Genomic DNA, 17,744 nt, shown 5'->3' on the forward strand with positions numbered 1-17,744 from the left:
CTATAATACAGCGTATTGCACACTGTGTGCTGCATCAGATTCCAGGTGTGCCCTGAGCGGCACGTCCTGTAGGCAGTCAGCCAGTGCCAATGACTCTCCTCCTCACCAGCGTTTCTCCTCCTCTCCTCATACCACCCTCCCCCCCCTCCAGGATCCCCCACCGAAGTGACAGGTTCAGGGTCACGGCCAGATGGACCTCCGTGCATGTGCGTACATTGACGTGATGACATCATACATGCGTGTGATACCATCACGTCAACGTCCATTCGCTTCCAGGTGCCTTCTGGCTAGGGCACTGGGTTTAGTGTACCGCTGGCTGAAAAGTTTGCAGGACAGTGCTTTGATATATAGCTATATATATTAAAGAATGGGTTTTTCTGTCGATGACTGAAGAATAGAAGCTTTTGAAAGTCTAGTGTCTCTGTGACTCCTTAACAATGCTCTGAGGCTTTTACCATCCTATATATTTAAACTTGAATGGCGACTATTAAACCGTTGTATAGTGAGACCTTCCTTTCTCATATGGGGAGAGTTAGGCATTGGTAATTGTGCTAAATTTTGAGTGCCATTTGCAGAATTTTCCCCTAAGTGACTTGTCCAAGGTCACAAGAAGCAATAGCAGCATTTAAACCAGGCTCCCCTGGTTGTCAGCCTAGTGTGCTACTCCTCACTTCGTTAACAAACCTTCACATAGATCAGTGGTTCCCAAACCTGTCCTGGGGGACCCCCAGCCAGTCAGGTTTTCAAGATATCCCTAATGAATATGCATGAGAGAGATTTGCATACCTGTCACTTCCATTATATGCAAATCTCTCTCATGCATATTCATTAGGGATATCTTGAAAACCTGACTGGCTGGGGGTCCCCCAGGACAGATTTGGGAACCACTGACATAGATCAATAAATACAAAATCTTACAGGCTGAGTGTTTGTTAGAACAGGTACATTTGTAACATCCACCTATATGAGTGCAGAGCCGGGGTCCAAGAAGTGGTGGTGCTGAATATTCTTGGACAGTGCTCACCACTGGTGACAATATGGACAACAGTGGTTTGCATTCGAACATTTTTTCTGGCCTAACTTAAACTACCTAACTGTATGGATAACGGCTGAACATCACCGCTGGCTGTATAGTTAGGTAGAATGCCCTCTTTTTACCCTGGCATTATGTAGAGTGCTGGAGCAGTTACAGAAACTTTCGACAGAACTATCCAGATAGTGTCCCTGAAAATTAATGAATTGTGGTTTATTTTCATAGCACGATTTTAACATATCAATATGTTCATTTAATCATTTTATTTATGTATCAGTATACTTTTCACATTCTGCATTCTTTTTTATATAGCAACTATATTGATGTACATTCATTTTCTTGTGTTATTTATGTTATTGTAATATGTTGGTTTAGACTCCTGAGGCAGGCCCATTTGGGCCGAAACATGATTGTGTCAAGCCCTCTTATACAATATAAGCGACTGAGCACCAAAAGTCACCATCGTTGTTTCTTATTTTCATAGCAATTGTATAAGCCAGAGAACAAATTGATATCAAGTCAAATTGATTAACCAGACCTCAAATACCCAAGGCACTACTTGAATAATTTTTCATGCCCTTACTGGGGTGGTAAATTCATCATTGGTCTTGGTAAAGTGACATGTGCGCAAATATTTTTTTGTAATTAATTTGATACTATTTTTATAAATATAAAGTGCATTTAGTGCTTAAGGTGCTAAAGAAAGGAAGGAACTTATTTTTTGTGCCCGACGGCTGCCCAACCGTTTCACACTCGGTTTCGTCAGGGGCTCTGCCTCCTTTTTGTATATGCACCAAAAATTGTCAAGAATGCTCTGAATACACGAAAATAACCAGCCCCCGCACAGCATAACTCATGAGTTATGCTGATTGTTTGAACAAATTGTTGTTTTCTTCTACTTAAGTTTATTTTCATAGCAGCCAAATCTGTATGGATAACTCCATTTTCATACCGGGCTGTATATTTATAGCGTTGATGATTACAATACTTATTACATGTACCATAAAACACTGCAGAAATAATCAGCTTTGACTGTCAAAATTTAGCAATCTGCCTCAGTTAGTCTACACCAAAATCTAGAAACTGGAATCTTCAGGACAAGTCCAAATCACTATTAAGTAGTGTGTGGCGCAGTGGCTGGAGCTAGAGCCTCAGCACCCTGGGGTTGTGGGTTCAAACCCTGCACTGCTCCTTGTGACACTGGGCAAGTCACTCAATCCTCATTAGCCCAGGTACGTTAGATAGACTGTGAGCCCATTGGGACAGACAAAGAAAAATGCTTGAGTACCTGATTGTAAAACCGCTTAGATAACCTTGATAGGCGGTATATAAAAACCTAATAAACTTGAATGCATCCAAAATCTGCCAATAATACTGACTTAACAGCAATAATGAGTGAAAATGGGAGACAGCCTCAGAGTGCATTACATTACAATTTACTTATATATCGCAGGACCATGAAGTTCTATGCAGTTTACAAAAGAAATTGAACAATGAGATTAATTAACTCAGGGGGTCTTTTACTAAGGCACACTAGCCGATTTAGCATCCACTAAATGCTAACGCACCTTAGTAAAAGACCCCCCTTTATTACCTAAGTATTTGGTAAACAAATACGTTTTCTGATGCCTGTGTAGAGTAAACTAAACTAAACTAAACCTTGGGTTTATATACCGCACCATCTCCACGAATGCGGAGCTCGGCACGGTTTACAGGAAGAAGGATGAGAGAGGAACTACAGTGGAGAGATTAAAGAGTTAGGTGTAAAGGGGAAGGTGAGAGGCCTAAGAGGGGGGAAGTGTTACAGTTTTGAGAATAGCCAAGTTTTTAGGTGTTTGCGGAAGAGTTGGAGGGAGCTTGAGGTTCGGAGTGGGGAGGTGAGGTTATTCCAGATCTCAGTGATTCTAAAGGGGAGGGATGACCCAAGTTTGCCTGCATGGGAAATACCTTTTATGGAAGGGAAGGATAGTTTAAAAATTTGGGAGGATCTGGAGGAAGTAGGGGTTGGGGAGTTCCAGGATAGAGGGATAACGGCAGGAAGGATGCCATGTAGGATCTTGTAGGCCAGACACGCACATTTGAAGTGGATCCTGGGGATTACTGGGAGCCAATGGAGCTTAGACAGGAGTGGTGAGACGCGATCAAATAATAAAGTAATAATAGAGTAATAAAGCTTGTACTGAAAATACGAGACTATGTTGGCGGCATCACTTTATCACTATACTGTGACAAGTTGCCTAAGTGGTGGAATTAATTGGTCTCGATTGTAGACCGACTCTCACTCCAAATGCTGTATTCAGTGCTCATTGGATTTATAGGCCTGGATTCTACTTAAGGCACCAGCGGCGGACGCCACCTAAGAAACGGCCACTGATCGCATGTCAATCATGCAACGGTGCCATTTAAAGAATCGTGGCTTCGTGAAAGATGGGCATCGGAGAGTGGTTTTCCTGCCCACCATCCCTGTAAGGAGTGTGTTAAGTTATGTAGCGTTGCAGCTGATGTCACAGCTATGCAGGGAGGGGTGAACCCTTTAGAGCGCCAGCTGAAAGTAAATGGGCTTTGGAATGTGAACATAAGAATTGCCGCTGCTGGCTCAGACCAGTGGTCCATTGCGCCTAGCATTCCACTCACGTGGCGGCCCCCAAGTCAAAGACCTGTGCCCTAACCGAGACCAGCCCTACCTGCGTTCGTTCTGGTTCATCAGGAACTTGTCCAACCTTGTCTTGAATCCCTGGAGGGTGTTTTCCCTTATAACAGAACTGGGATGACATGGGTTCCCCGGCATTACCGCTGGAGACCAGTACTAGTCATCAAGTTAAAATTCAGGGGTCTTGGACCTGAACCGTTTGGTCCAGGAGTTTAGGATGGTCTTGGTTCTGATATGAGACTTTCAGACTGACTAGGACATGACCGTCTAGTCGCTGTTAATTGATGAATTATATTGTGCTAGAAAGAGTTACTTAGTAATTGATTTGTTCAGTTATTTGAAACTTACTGTTATCTTGACATTGTTGTAAATAAAGCTGCGACCTTGTTGTCCCATATATATTGGTTTGTGTTTAATTGGCTGTGAATGGATTACCATGCATGAACCGTATTAGTGATAAAGTGACACAGGCAGCATTGGCGTTTTCAGTAAAAATTTTAATACTCCGAGGCTCGTTTTTGCTGCTGTTTTAAGCCAATTAGTTTACAAACAGACTTCAGTATAAGTTGCATTCACTTGCTTTTTTGTGCCGACCCCCCTTCAAGGCGCTTGCAACGTATTATGACTTATTTTTCCTTTCCTTCTGTTATGCACTGTCGATATAAAAGATACTTCTATAGGTTACTCTCTTTTCAGGCTGCAATTAAAGACAAAGAATGTATCCGACTATTAGTCAATGCTGTGTCTTATACACGTTTTAGAAAACTTCTGAAAACACATCCATTTGATAAATTTTTACAAAATTAGAACTGGATAATTGGTTGACCTGCATTTCCTGAGATTGTCTCAGCTTCTTCTAGCTGTAAACCGTATAGGTTAGGGCAGGCGGTCTATAAACAACAATGTGATGTAATGTATCGTGTTGTTGGGATTTCCTCTGTGGCTCCTTTTAACACTTGCCTCTGCAGTGTCTATACTTTTATTTTTCTCCCGCCATTGAGGACTTCTCAACTGCGCAGAGTTTTGCCAAGAGTCGTTTTTAGCCTTTCATCCACGAGTTTTTGTATCAGGACCTTCAGGAATACAGTTTTGTCGAAACATGGACCGTGTTGGGTCCACAGTCCCCAACGTTTCGGGTCCTAGATATTTCTTTTGTGGATTATTGGGTTGAACTTTTAAATCAAGCCTGCATCTTGAACATCATCTTCTCCACATTGGTTTTGGTTTGGGGGTTGTTTTTTTTTGGTTTTTTTTTTGTGAATATCTTTATTAGCAATTGCAAAGGGAACATACAACCAAAAAGGGGAAGCAGATAAAAACACAACTTATCAGATTTGTATTTCTGTGGAGCGTTAAGGGTCAACCTCTCTGTTTTCTTCCCTTTTGCTCAAGTCCTCCTCAGTCTCTGTCTTTGTGCATTTGGTCCTGCAGGTCCCCATCCAAGAATCGCTTATTTATTACACTGATAGCGAATTGAATGACGCTGCCCAGCACAGCTTCATGAGTGAGTACTGCAGCTCCAGCACAGCCCTAGTGGTGAAGGTCTGTTCTCATGGTTTGTGCCAGGGCATCTGGTTTAAGAGGATAGGTATGTGCCCAGTGACATAGTAAGGATGGGGGCGGTCTGCCCCGGGCACCATTTTGCTGAGACCATGGCGCCCCTCCTCCTCCCGGCCTTCCCGCTCCTTTTCTTGCTGGGAACGCATGCCCCTTGCCTTCCCCCCTATCTTTTTTACTGCCCCAGCGTGAGGTTGCTATCCGCGTCAGCATCGGCGCTCTCTCTGACATCTCTTCCGAGACCCGCACCTAGGAAGTGACATCAAAAGGTGAGCTCACACCAACATGAGCATGCTGGGGAAGTTAAAAAGGTACGGGGAAAGGCAAGGGGATGCACGTGTGACAGGGAAGCAGGGATGAGGGTGGGTGTGGGGGGTACCACCCCGTGCACCTCTCAGCCTTACTATACCACTGTATGTATCAGTTTTCTTTTAAAATGTTGACCATCTTTGGCTAAGTTAGCTCCCTATATTCGGTGCCAGGCCATGTCTGGGCACTGGCATTGAATATTGGGGGCTAATTTCAGCAAGGCTGGGCACTGGAACTTATGTGGTTCCCAGCTGAATGTCTGGCTAGGGCCCCCCTCTTTCTTTCCCCCTTCCCCCAGCCTGTGCCAAGACTCCCCCCCCCCCCCCCCCCAGCTGTCCAGATAAGCTCTGCTGGGTCTTGGTGGTCCAGAAGGATCATTGCGGGCAGGAGTGCATCTCTCTCGCTCCTGACCCTCATGGGTTTCTGTCCAAAATGGCTGCCATGACATCTTCCAGACAAGCCTGCAAATACTTAGCTTATTTAGACTGAGGAAGTGCCTACCAGCGAGTGAGAATGGGGAGGGGCTTGCATTTATTTACATGCATACTTCTTAAAATTCAGTCATATGCATGGAGAAATAACCTGGATAATTTGTGCATGGTGAAAAGCAGACACAAATATAAGTGCATAGTTTCCACGAGGTGATTTTCCAAGCAGAAGTACATACATCATTCTGCTTTGAAAACTGATAGAAGCCTGCAGAAGGAAGAGTATACAAGTGTATAGGAAGAGTATACAGCTCTACAGGTGCAGTTATAAAGGGATTAAATAAATATCACTAACCTATCATTTCTCATTGCAAAGTTAAATTTCATAGCATATCATTTCTTACTCGCTTGTCATATGCACACACACATGGCTGATTTTATATGCATTTAATTACATATGTGTGTGCAAGTGTTTCTGGGTGTCTGCTGACATGTCTGACAGATGCTCTTGTCATGGGCAGGTCTGATGAGGTTCATGGGAGACCAAACAAGTCCAAAGAGCTCAAAAGAAGTGGATAACGTCTACAGCATTCTTCAGGTGATTGTCTTCTTTGCATGTTGGAGTATCCTGAGCTTAGGGAGGAAAGGAGGAGAAGAGGAGACTCATAGTTCTACATGATGTTTTAGATTTGAGGGGGGGAGGAGGGTCCTATAGTTTTGCTCTTTGCATCCATTTAGCTTATGCTTCATGGGCCAGTAGGGTTTGGGGATCAACTCATAAGAAGAGGAGGAGTCTGAATGATTCCTTATTCAGTAACCTTTTCCCAATAAAATAATAAATGAATTAATATGGATAAAATGATATATGTCAAGACAAACGATGCCACCTAGGATAGTCTTGTGAATAAAAGAGTGATAGAATAAAGATCCCATTGGGAAAATCAACCGCTCAATAAAGTGCCAGTAGGCTGAGAGTAACATCGAGCACAGAAGGGAAATGGAAAACGTATTAAACCAGTCAGACCATACAAAAGGGAAATTAGAAAATAGGCATGTTATGTTATGTTGAAAAACATGCAGAAACTACAAAAGTAGTATGAAATTAACCACAAACATACCAATAAATGATGTGGCTAGCCTTGTGAAGCCAAAAAAAGAAGAAGAATCTACTTAAAAAACAAAAAATGGATAATGATCACAGCAAAGAAGAATCAACTTCGCAGTAAAAAAAAAAAAAAAAAATGATGAATAAAAATAATATAAATATAATAAAATAATATAAATGTAACTATAACGCGAACGGATATATATATATATATATATATATATATATATATATATATGCAAACACAGGGTACAAATCCCTGAACCTATATTGAGTGGTTGGTTTTCCCAATGGGATCTTTATTATATCACTCTTTTCTTTGCAAGACTATCCTAGGTGGCACCTTTTGTCTTGACATAAATCATTTTATCCATATTAATTCATTTATTATTATATATTCATTATCTTTTATTATCATTCTATGTACACATTTTTGGACCCTTGAAGAAGGTGGTTTGCCGAAACATGGCCCATGTTGGGTCCGTTCTATACAAATGTGGACAGTGTTTTAAGTTTTTGAAGAAATAAAATGAAGATTTTGAACATTGTTAGTTTCCACAGCTCTGTTTTGGTTTGGTTTTGCCATTTTTCTCTGTGGAAACTTGGGTCATCCTCTTTTGCTTCTCGTAGATGTAAAACAAACAAGAGAAAATATTTCTTCACTCAACATGCAATTAAACTCTGGGATTCGTTGCTGGAGAATGTTGTGAAAGCAATTAGCTTAGCAGGGTTTAAAAAAGGTTTAGCTAATTTCCTAAAAGTCCATAAGCTATTATTAAGATGGACTTTAATCTTTGGGATCTTGCCAGGTACTCATAACCTGAGTTGGCCATTGTTGGAAACAGGATACAGAGCTTGATGGGCATGTGGTCTGTCCCACTATGGCAATTCTTATGTTCCAGGAGACAGACTTTTTGGCCAGTCCTAGTTTTAAACTTACATCCCAAAGCACTGTGGAATTTGTAGTCCCTAATTCTACCCATTGAAATCAGTACTGCAGGTCCCATAATGCATCAGGATAGGTTGTCAGAAATCCAGGACGGGCCTAAAATCTTCCTCCCAGAAATGGTGGCTTGGAAGCTCTGTAATTACTGATGTAATCTCAACATGTTTTTGATAAAATTCCAAAAAAAAATAATTACTGCTCTGATGTTTTCTTCTCCTATATAGCTGTGCAAAGAGAAGGAGAGTCTGCGGGATGAGATCTACTGTCAGGTCATCAAGCAGATCACTGAGAATCCCAAGCAGTAAGATCTAGAACTATCTCACTATCTGCTGATTTATTTATAATTATTCAAATTTGATATACCACTTGGCTTATGTAGATCACAACAGGGTTTGATATTTATGCAAACGCAGAAAAAAATGTATTTATTAAAAAATTTATAAACCACATACAACTATGCGGTTTACATATTACATACATATTATCCTGCGTTCCCTACGATCACCACACATGTAACATAGATATAACTGGACAAACACTTTCCCCCCTCCCATGGTAGATGTCAAAATTCCAAGTCAGCATATACAGGCATTATCAGGACAAATTTCAACAATTAGAGATGCAGAAAGGCATTAAATCAAAAGTTCCTGTCAGAATATTCTAGAGACCTATATCTTTAAATTAGATAGGCGTTAACTTAGGAATGCATTAACGAATAATTGCGTTTTCAACATTTTGTTAACGTTAATCTTCCCAGTACAAAATTGTAAAATGCCAGGCAGGGCATTCCAAAGTTTTAGACAAGCCACAGACATCATTGATGCTCCAATCCTGACAAGCACGATAGACATCCTGCCCTCCAAACTTAATTTCATCCCATTTTCAGATCTGAGATATCTAGGTTTATAAATTGATTAGAAAGCCTTAAATCCATACATACATAAGCATCCATTCAAAACAAATAATAACACAAATTCCAGGCATCCACAAGAAGTTGTTCCATCCACCATAAATCTATCCATCAAACGCTAAAAAAAAATGTTTGGACAACACTTTATTTATTAAGACATACTCTATTTATCAATATAGCATGGAATCCCCCCAAGTGACAGTATTGATTTAAAAGAAAAAGAAAATGTCCACAGCCCTGTGCTGGAGACTTCAATGAATCAGTCTCACATCAATAGTGAGTAAACTCATGGAAACACTAATTAAGCATAAATTAGATATGATCCTGAACGAGAAGAATTTACGGGATCCCCATCAACATGGATTTACAAAGGGAAGGTCCTGCCAATCCAATCTAATCAGCTTCTTTGACTGGGTAACAAGAAAGCTGGATATGGGGGAGTCCATGGACGTCGTGTACTTGGACTTCAGTAAAGCTTTTGATAGCGTCCCACACCGCAGGTTATTGAGCAAGATGAATTTGATGGGATTAGGAGAAACATTAATTGCATGGGTCAATGACTGGCTAAGCGGTAGACTTCAGAGGGTGGTGGTTAACGGTACCCTCTCCGAAATGTCGAGGGTGACCAGTGGAGTGCCGTAGGGCTCGGTCTTGGGCCCAATCCTCTTTAACATATTCATAGGAGACCTGATTCAGGGGCTTCATGGTAAAATAACATTATTCGCCGATGACGCCAAACTATGCAACATAGTAGGTAAAAGCACTTTGTCCGACAGTATGACGCGGGATCTACTCTTAGAACATAAGAACATAAGAGTTGCCTCTGCCGGGTCAGACCGGAGGTCCATCGCGCCCGGCAGCCCGCACCCGCGGCGGCCCATCAGGTCCATGTCCTGTTAAGTGACCCTGTCTTTCCTGTATCTATCTCTATGTCTATCTGTCCCTGCCTTTCCTATACCTATCTCTATGTTTATCTGTACCCCTCAATCCCCTTATCCTGTAGGTATTTATCCAAACCTTCTTTGAACCCCTGTAGCGTGCCCTGCCCTACCACAGCCTCCAGGAGCGCGTTCCATGTGTCCACCACCCTCTGAGTAAAGAAGAACTTCCTAGCATTTGTTCTAAACCTGTCCCCTTTCAATTACTCCGAGTGCCCCCTTGTATTTGTGGCTCCTCTTAGTCTGAAGAATCTGTCTCTGTCTACCTTCTCTATGCCTTTCAGGATTTTAAAGGTTTCTATCATGTCTCCTCTAAGTCTCCGCTTTTCCAGGGAGAAAAGCCCCAGCTTATCTAACCTATCAGTGTATGAAAGATTTTCCATACCTCTTACCAATTTAGTTGCTCTTCTCTGGACTCCCTCAAGTACTGCCATGTCCTTCTTGAGGTACGGCGACCAGTACTGGACACAGTACTCCAGATGGGGGCGCACCATTGCACGATACAGTGGCATGATGACTTCCTTCGTCCTGGTCGTGATACCCTTTTTGATGATACCCAACATTCTGTTCGCTTTCTTTGAGGCCGCCGCACATTGTGCCGATGCTTTCAGTGTTGTATCCACCAACACACCCAGGTCTCTTTCAAGGTTACTTACTCCCAGCAATGATCCCCCCATTTTGTAGCTGAACATTGGGTTCTTTTTCCCTACATGCATGACCTTGCATTTCTCTACGTTAAAGCTCATTTGCCACTTTTTGCCCATTTTTCCAGTTTCGTTAGGTCCTTTTGGAGGTTCTCACAGTCTTCCGTGGTTCTAACCCTGCTGCAGAGTTTGGTGTCATCTGCAAATTTTATAACCTCACAATTTGTCCCCGTCTCCAGGTCATTTATAAATATATTGGACAGGAGCGGTCCCAGCACCGACCCCTGCGGAACTCCGCTCGTGACCCTCCGCCAGTCGGAGTATTGGCCCTTTACTCCAACCCTCTGTTTCCTGCCCTCCAACCAGTGTTTAATCCATCGGTAGACATCCCCTTCCACCCCGTGGTTCCACAACTTTTTAAGCAGCCGTTCATGGGGTACCTTGTCGAAGGCTTTTTGGAAGTCAAGGTAAATGATGTCAATGGATTCCCCTTTGTCCATCTGGCTGTTTATCCCTTCGAAGAAGTGCAGTAAGTTCGTAAGGCACGACCTTCCCTTGCTGAAGCCGTGCTGGCTCGCCCTCAGCTGTCCATTTCTTTCCATGTGCTCGCAGATGCTATCCTTGACCAGTGATTCCATCATCTTTCCCGGAACCGATGTCAAGCTCACTGGCCTGTAGTTTCCCGGGTCTCCCCTAGATCCCTTCTTGAAGATAGGTGTGACATTCGCTATTTTCCAGTCCTCCGGGATCTCCCCAGTTTTTAAGGATAGGTTATAGATTTGCTGGAGTGTAACCGCTATTTCATTTCTCAGTTCTTTTAGTACCCTTGGGTGGATTCCGTCTGGGCCTGGTGATTTGTCACTCTTTAACTTGTCTATCTGTCGGATGATATCCTCTTGGCTTACCTCTATTTGCTCTAGCTTTTCGTCCTGACCCCCACTTATGATTTCCTCGGGTTCTGGAACATTGGATGTATCCTCGCTTGTGAAGACCGATGAGAAGAATTTGTTTAACCTGTCGGCTACCTCTTTTCCCTCTCTCACCACTCCCTTCTTATTTCCATCATCCAAAGGTCCCACTTCCTCCCTTGCCGGTTGCTTCCCCTTCACGTACTTGAAGAATGGTTTGAAGTTTCCCGCTTCCCTAGCCAGTCTCTCTTCGTATTCTTTTTTTGCTTCCTTAACCACCCGGTGACATTCCTTTTGTTGTTTTTTGTGTTCCTTCTGGTTTTCCTCAGTTTGGTCCCTTTTCCAGTTTTTGAACGATATTTTCTTGTCCCTTATCACCTTTTTCACTGCATTTGTTATCCACACCGGGTTTTTTGCTCAATTCTTTTTGCACCCTTTCCTAAACCTGGGGACGTACAGGTTTTGTGCTTTGTGCATCGTGTCCTTGAGTAGGGACCAGGCTTTCTCTACGGTCTCCATTTTCCCTGAGCTGCTTCTGAGTTTCTTTCCAACCATCTTTCTCATAGCGTCGTAATTCCCTTTTCTGAAGTTTAGCGCTGTCGATGTGGTTCTCTTCACTTTTGATGTTCCTGCTTCTAGTTTGTACTGGATCATATTGTGATTGCTGTTTCCCAGTGGTGCTATTACTGCTACCTCCTTTGCGGGTCCCCCTAGCCCGTTGAGGATTAGGTCGAGAGTGGCATCTCCTCGCGTTGGGTCCTTGACCAACTGTTCCATGAAACAGTCCCTCACAGCCTCCAGGAATTTTGTTTCCCTCACGCAGTTGAAGTGTCCAATACTCCAGTCTATCCCAGGGTAGTTGAAATCCCCCATCACTACCACATTTCCTCCTTTGCATTCCTGCCTTAATTCAGCCTCCAGATCTTGGTCATTGGCTTCCGGCTGTCCCGATGGGCGATAGTACAGTCCCAGTTTAATGTCTGCCCCATTTCTTCCTGGTAACTTAACCCAAAGTGATTCCAAAATGTCCGCCCTTACTGCTGTTTCCATCCTGGTCGAGTGAATGTAGTCTTTTATATATAACTCTTACTGGAACATTGGTCCTCGACTTGGCAGCTAAGCTTCAGTGCTAAAAAATGTAAGGTCATGCACCTTGGCAGCAGAAATCCATGCAGAACTTACACCCTAAATGGTGAGATCTTAGCTAGGACTACAGCAGAACGAGATTTAGGAGTGATCATTAGTGAAGATATGAAAACTGCCAATCAAGTGGAGAAGGCTTCTTCCAAGGCTAGACAAATGATGGGTTTTATCCGCAGAAGTTTCGTCATCCGGAAGCCCAAAGTGATAATGCCGTTGTAGATCCATGGTGAGACCTCATCTGGAATATTATGTACAATTCTGGAGACCACATTACCAAAAAGATGTGCTGAGAGTTGAGTCGGTTCAACGAATGGCCACCAGGATGGTCTCGGGACTCAAGGATCTCCCATATGAGGAAAGGCTGAGTGAATTGCAGCTATACTCACTCGAGGAACGTAGAGAGAGAGGAGACATGATTGAGACTTTAAATATATCACGGGCCATATCGAGGTGGAAGATGATATCTTCTTTCTTAAAGGTCCCACGGCCACAAGAGGGCATCCGCTGAAAATCAGGGGCGGGAAATTTCATGGTGACATCAGGAAGTATTTCTTCACCGAAAGGGTGGTTGATCATTGGAATGAACTTCTACTGCAGGTGATTGAGGCCAGCAGCGTACCAGATTTTAAGAAAAATGGGATAGGCATGTGGGATCTCTTGGGGGGTGAAGTTGGGGGGTGGGTCATTAGAGTGGGCAAGCTTCATGGGCCGAAGCCATTTTCTGCTGTCATTTTCTATGTTTCTATGAAAGGGCTTTGACATCTGGGCTCTCCCTCGCTTTAGACCTCACAACCCTTTCATGAATTCCTCACATTTTGAATTATTAACCAGGGCTCCTCTTGCACTAACTCCACTTCTATGTGCTGTTTCTCTCCTGCAGAGAAAGTTGTTCACGTGGCTGGCTGCTTCTCAGTTTGCTATGCGGATTCTTCCTGCCTTCTAATACCCTGCTACCGTACGCCACCAAATATCTCCAGGAAATCGGTTCAGGGCATGGTGGTAACTATCAAGGTATGCGGGAGTGAAAGACGGAAGGATAACAAGAGAACTGGAAAAATTAGAGTGAGATAGGGAAAGCTGAACTGAAAACCAGAGGATGGGAGAAAGGGAGGAGTAAAATCTATCAAAGGGTGGGTACCAAGGTAGGTACGAGGAATAGAGGGAAAAAAGATATAAATAGATGGATAAAAGGATTGTTTTTAGAGAGAGGTGTAGAGGAAGGAAAGAAGAAAGGGAAAGAGAAAGAGAACAAATAGAAAAAGGAAAAGATCAAGGGGAAATCAGCAAGGATCTTTGATTTGGGGGTTGCAATTGCTGTTTTACACATTACCTTCCTAATGCATTTGCTTTTGGCTTTATTACTGCTGCATGATGCTTTTTAGAGAGGCAAAAGGTTGTTGTTTTTTGAGCCTGAGCACTCTGCTTGGATTTCATCCTTATGCCCTTTAGGAGTCTTTTGTGTACCTCATATTTGCTACTACTCCTTGAATTCTAGCACCATTTTTACCTTCATCACTTCTGACAGGCAGCGGTGTAGTAAAGGGGGGAAGGGGTGCAGACCGCCCCGGGTGCCATGCCAGTGGGGGCACCGACACCTCTCCGCCACACCAGGCTCACGCCATCCCTCTCCCCCACCCTGTACCTCTGTAGAGCGTCGCTAGCACATGCAACTTCTGCCTGTTGCTCGCACCAGCCTGGTTCCTCTCTGAATCACTTCCGGGTCACAGGGCCAGGAAATGATGTCCGAGGGAAATCCAACACTGGCATGAGGAACATGCAGCAGAAGTCACTCATGCTGGTGAAGATTTAGAGGTACAGGGGGAGTGAGAGTGCGAGTGGGTGGCAGGAAGGAGTGGGGGGGCTCAGAAGGAGCAGGGGCACGGGTGCCTCCTACCCTTACTACGCCACTGCTGCCAGTTATCTTCCACCCTTTCTGTGGTAAAAAATCCAATGTTGTTTTTGAATAATAAGGCGTTAAACCTTTATATTGTATATTCAGTTATGACCAAAAGATTCAGAAGGAGTCAATCCAGTGGCATAGTGAAGGTGAGAGATGCCCAGGGCGGTGGCGCCCCTCTCCCATCTCCGCCTCCCTGCTCCTGCCTGCCGCGCCCCCCTTCCCTTCCCTATACCTCTAGTTGAAGTTGTTATTTGCAGCGATCAACAACAGGCTCCTCGTGACCTCTGACATCACTTCCTATGTGTGGCACCCAGAAGTGTCATCGGTGGGAGAGCTGACGGGGTCGCGAAGAGCACGTTGTTGACCACCGCAAACAACAACTTCAACCTAAGGTGTGGGGGAAGGGAAGGGGGCACTCACATAGGGGAGGAATGGGAAGGGGGGGCAGAGAGGAGGAGGGGTGTCGGTGCCCTTATATATATAAAGACATGCTCAGACCTCACAGCATACCCTAAAGAAAGCAGTAGTATGATGGCTGAAATGTCAGTTCTTTCTACTCAGACGTGGCAAGACCCGGAAAACTGCTACAATCACGATCGTGGTAATTAATTGGCGCCAACAGGGGGTTCCAGTTCCAGTCCCGCTATGACATAAACAATGGTGCAAATTGACAAGGTTTGGGGTCCATGACCTGGCAGAAGATCACCACTGCCTGTAGTCAGTCAGTAGCAGTGAGTCCTCAATTCATATTCCAGAGCATCTCCTGAATAACCAATCTGTTGGCCAACCTACCAAAGTCTTAAAAGTTTAGAATCTCAATTTTAATGATTTGCTTTTCTTAGATATTGCCAGTGCCTGCCAGGAAAATCTTAGACGTACTACACTTTACAGGGGCCGGCGTCACCTGCCCTTCACGGTGGAGATGGACGCACTGATGGTAATATCACTGGGGGAGTTGGGGAAAGGGATCACGACTAATTCTTATGCTGTTACAGTGCAATGAATACTTGGGGTAATGTTGCAAGACCTCAGCTTGTCAGAAGTCAGGTACGTTGCAAGGGGGTTCCGAATGAAGATTTGGCATAGCAGAATCCGTCTGCTACAAATCCTGCTTTTGATTATACACTGTTACATTTTATCTATCTAACACAAGGTTTCTCCTTTTAGAAAGGACATGACACACGTCGAATACTAATCAAATTGCCAGGTAACATAGACTACGGGAACAAAATCAAAACATTTACCGTAAGTTTTCATGCTCTCTTCTCCCCTTCCTCTACTTCTCCCTCCTGCCTACCTTAATCCTCCTCCGCTTCCATTCTTATGTCACTACAGGTGGGTGCAGAGGTGCTGAAAGAATTCTGTGAACAGCTGGGAGTGCATGAACCAGAGGAGATCCATGAGTTTGCCATCTTTGCCAACAAAAACAACGGTACGTTTCATATGGAACAACACCCTAAGCAACTTCCTCTTGCTCCCCAACGTACCAAGCTCTCAGGGGAGCCCTCAAAACCCATCTATTCAACAAATTTGTCTGATTCTCCAACCCCTGACTCTTTCTGAAAGCCCCGCCCCTCTCTTCACCTCCCTTCCCCTTTCCCCCTCTACTTCTACCTCTCTCTCTCTCTTTCCTTATTCCCCCTACCTCTTTACTTATACTTACCATATTTTTCACTCCATAAGACGCACCTCACTATAAGACGCACCCCAGATTTAGAGAAGGAAAACAAGAAAAAAACCATTCTGAACCAAATTGTATACTAATATATACCCGACACCTTTAAATTCCATCCCAGCCCCCCCCCCCCCAATCAGTCATCATTTTTACATACCCCCAGCACCTTTAAATTCCGTCCCAGCCCCCCTCAATCAATCATCATTTTTACATACCCCCAGCACCTTTAAATTCTGTCCCAGCCCCCCCTCAATCAATCATCATTTTTACATACCCCCAGCACCTTTAAATTCTGTCCCAGCCCCCCCCCCCCTCAATCAATCATCATTTTTACATACCCCCAGCACATTTAAATTCAATACAAGTCCCCCCCCCCCAGTACCTTTAAATGTTGAAGGTCGGTGGATGGCTGCCTGCTGCTTGTCGGGGCCTGCAGTGCTTAATCACTCCCATTGCCCCAGGTGTATTAGATGGATTGTGAGCTCACCAGTACAGACAGGGAAAAATGCTTGCACACCTGAATAAATTCACGCAAACTATTCTGAGCTCCCCTGGGAGAACAGTACACTCCTCCCTCCTTATTCACGGTTTCAGGACCAGCGGTTTCGCTTATTCACGTTTTTTTGTGCCGGGAACCCCCCCCCCCCTAGTGAATTGACCTTACCTGGTGGTCTAGTAGTGATGCGGGGCGGGAGCGATCTACCACCGCTCCTGCTCCCGTGCAGTGCCGTCTTTGAAAATGGCTGCTGTGAGTTCCCGTGGTAGTCTCATGAGACCACGGGAACTCACAACAGCCATTTTCAGTGATAGCTCTGCACGGGGCAGGAATGTAAGAAGATCGCTCCCGCCCCGCATCACTGCTAGACCACCAGGTAAGGTCGATTCAATAGGGGGGGGGGGGTTCCCAGCACAAAAAAAAAAAATGTGAATAGGCAAAACCGCAGGTCCTGGTTCTCCCAGGGGAGCTCAGAATGCTTTACATGAATTTATTTAGGTGTTCAAGCATTTTTCCCTGTCTGTACTAGTGAGCTCACAATTTATCTAATATACCTGGGGTAATTGGGGTGATTAAGTGACTTGCCCAGGGTCACAAGGAGCAGTGTGGGTTTGAGCCCACAGCCTCAGGATGCTCAGGCTGTAGCTTTAACCATTGCACCACACTCCCCCAACCCCCCCCCCCCCCCCCCTGCATAGTTTTCTAAGCCTGTGGAGAGCTCAGCAGTAATACAACAAAGTCTGTTTCTGTTTCTGTAGGGGAAGTAGTCAGACCAATCAGGGCAGAAGAATATATCCATGATTTCCTGCTGGCGGATAATTCTGTGACCCTGGAATTGCGCAGGATCACCTGGCAGCTGCCTCTTCACTTTGAGAATGACATTTTCACAGAGATACATTACTATCAGGTAACTGTTGTTCTGTCACCATTTCATGTCCATGGGGAAAGATCAGAAGGGGTAATTCTCAAAGCAAGAGGGTTTGATTGAGAAAGGAAATAGCATGCAGGGGGGGTCACGTGATGCAGCCTACCTGATAGGGCGCGCGCTGGTGGAGCTCCCTCAGATCCCCTGCTAAATCGGCGAATTTATTCTGATTTCCTC

General features: G+C 44.3%; 1 protein-coding gene across 2 annotated transcripts in view; it reads left to right on the plus strand.

Moving 5' to 3' along the window:
- The window catches only part of LOC117367715 (unconventional myosin-XV-like), a 95,742-nt gene that overhangs the window by 63,915 nt on the left and 14,083 nt on the right, over positions 1-17,744 (plus strand). For both annotated transcript variants that reach the window (XM_033960556.1, XM_033960557.1), the window contains exons 17-24: positions 5,115-5,187; positions 6,499-6,575; positions 8,253-8,329; positions 13,452-13,582; positions 15,314-15,408; positions 15,639-15,716; positions 15,807-15,903; positions 17,401-17,549. In XM_033960556.1, coding sequence (XP_033816447.1) covers positions 5,115-5,187; positions 6,499-6,575; positions 8,253-8,329; positions 13,452-13,582; positions 15,314-15,408; positions 15,639-15,716; positions 15,807-15,903; positions 17,401-17,549 — 777 coding nt within the window. The remainder of the gene's footprint in view (positions 1-5,114; positions 5,188-6,498; positions 6,576-8,252; positions 8,330-13,451; positions 13,583-15,313; positions 15,409-15,638; positions 15,717-15,806; positions 15,904-17,400; positions 17,550-17,744) is intronic.

Source organism: Geotrypetes seraphini, chromosome 10, assembly GCF_902459505.1.
Source record: "Geotrypetes seraphini chromosome 10, aGeoSer1.1, whole genome shotgun sequence".
NCBI classification, from domain to species: domain Eukaryota; kingdom Metazoa; phylum Chordata; class Amphibia; order Gymnophiona; family Dermophiidae; genus Geotrypetes; species Geotrypetes seraphini.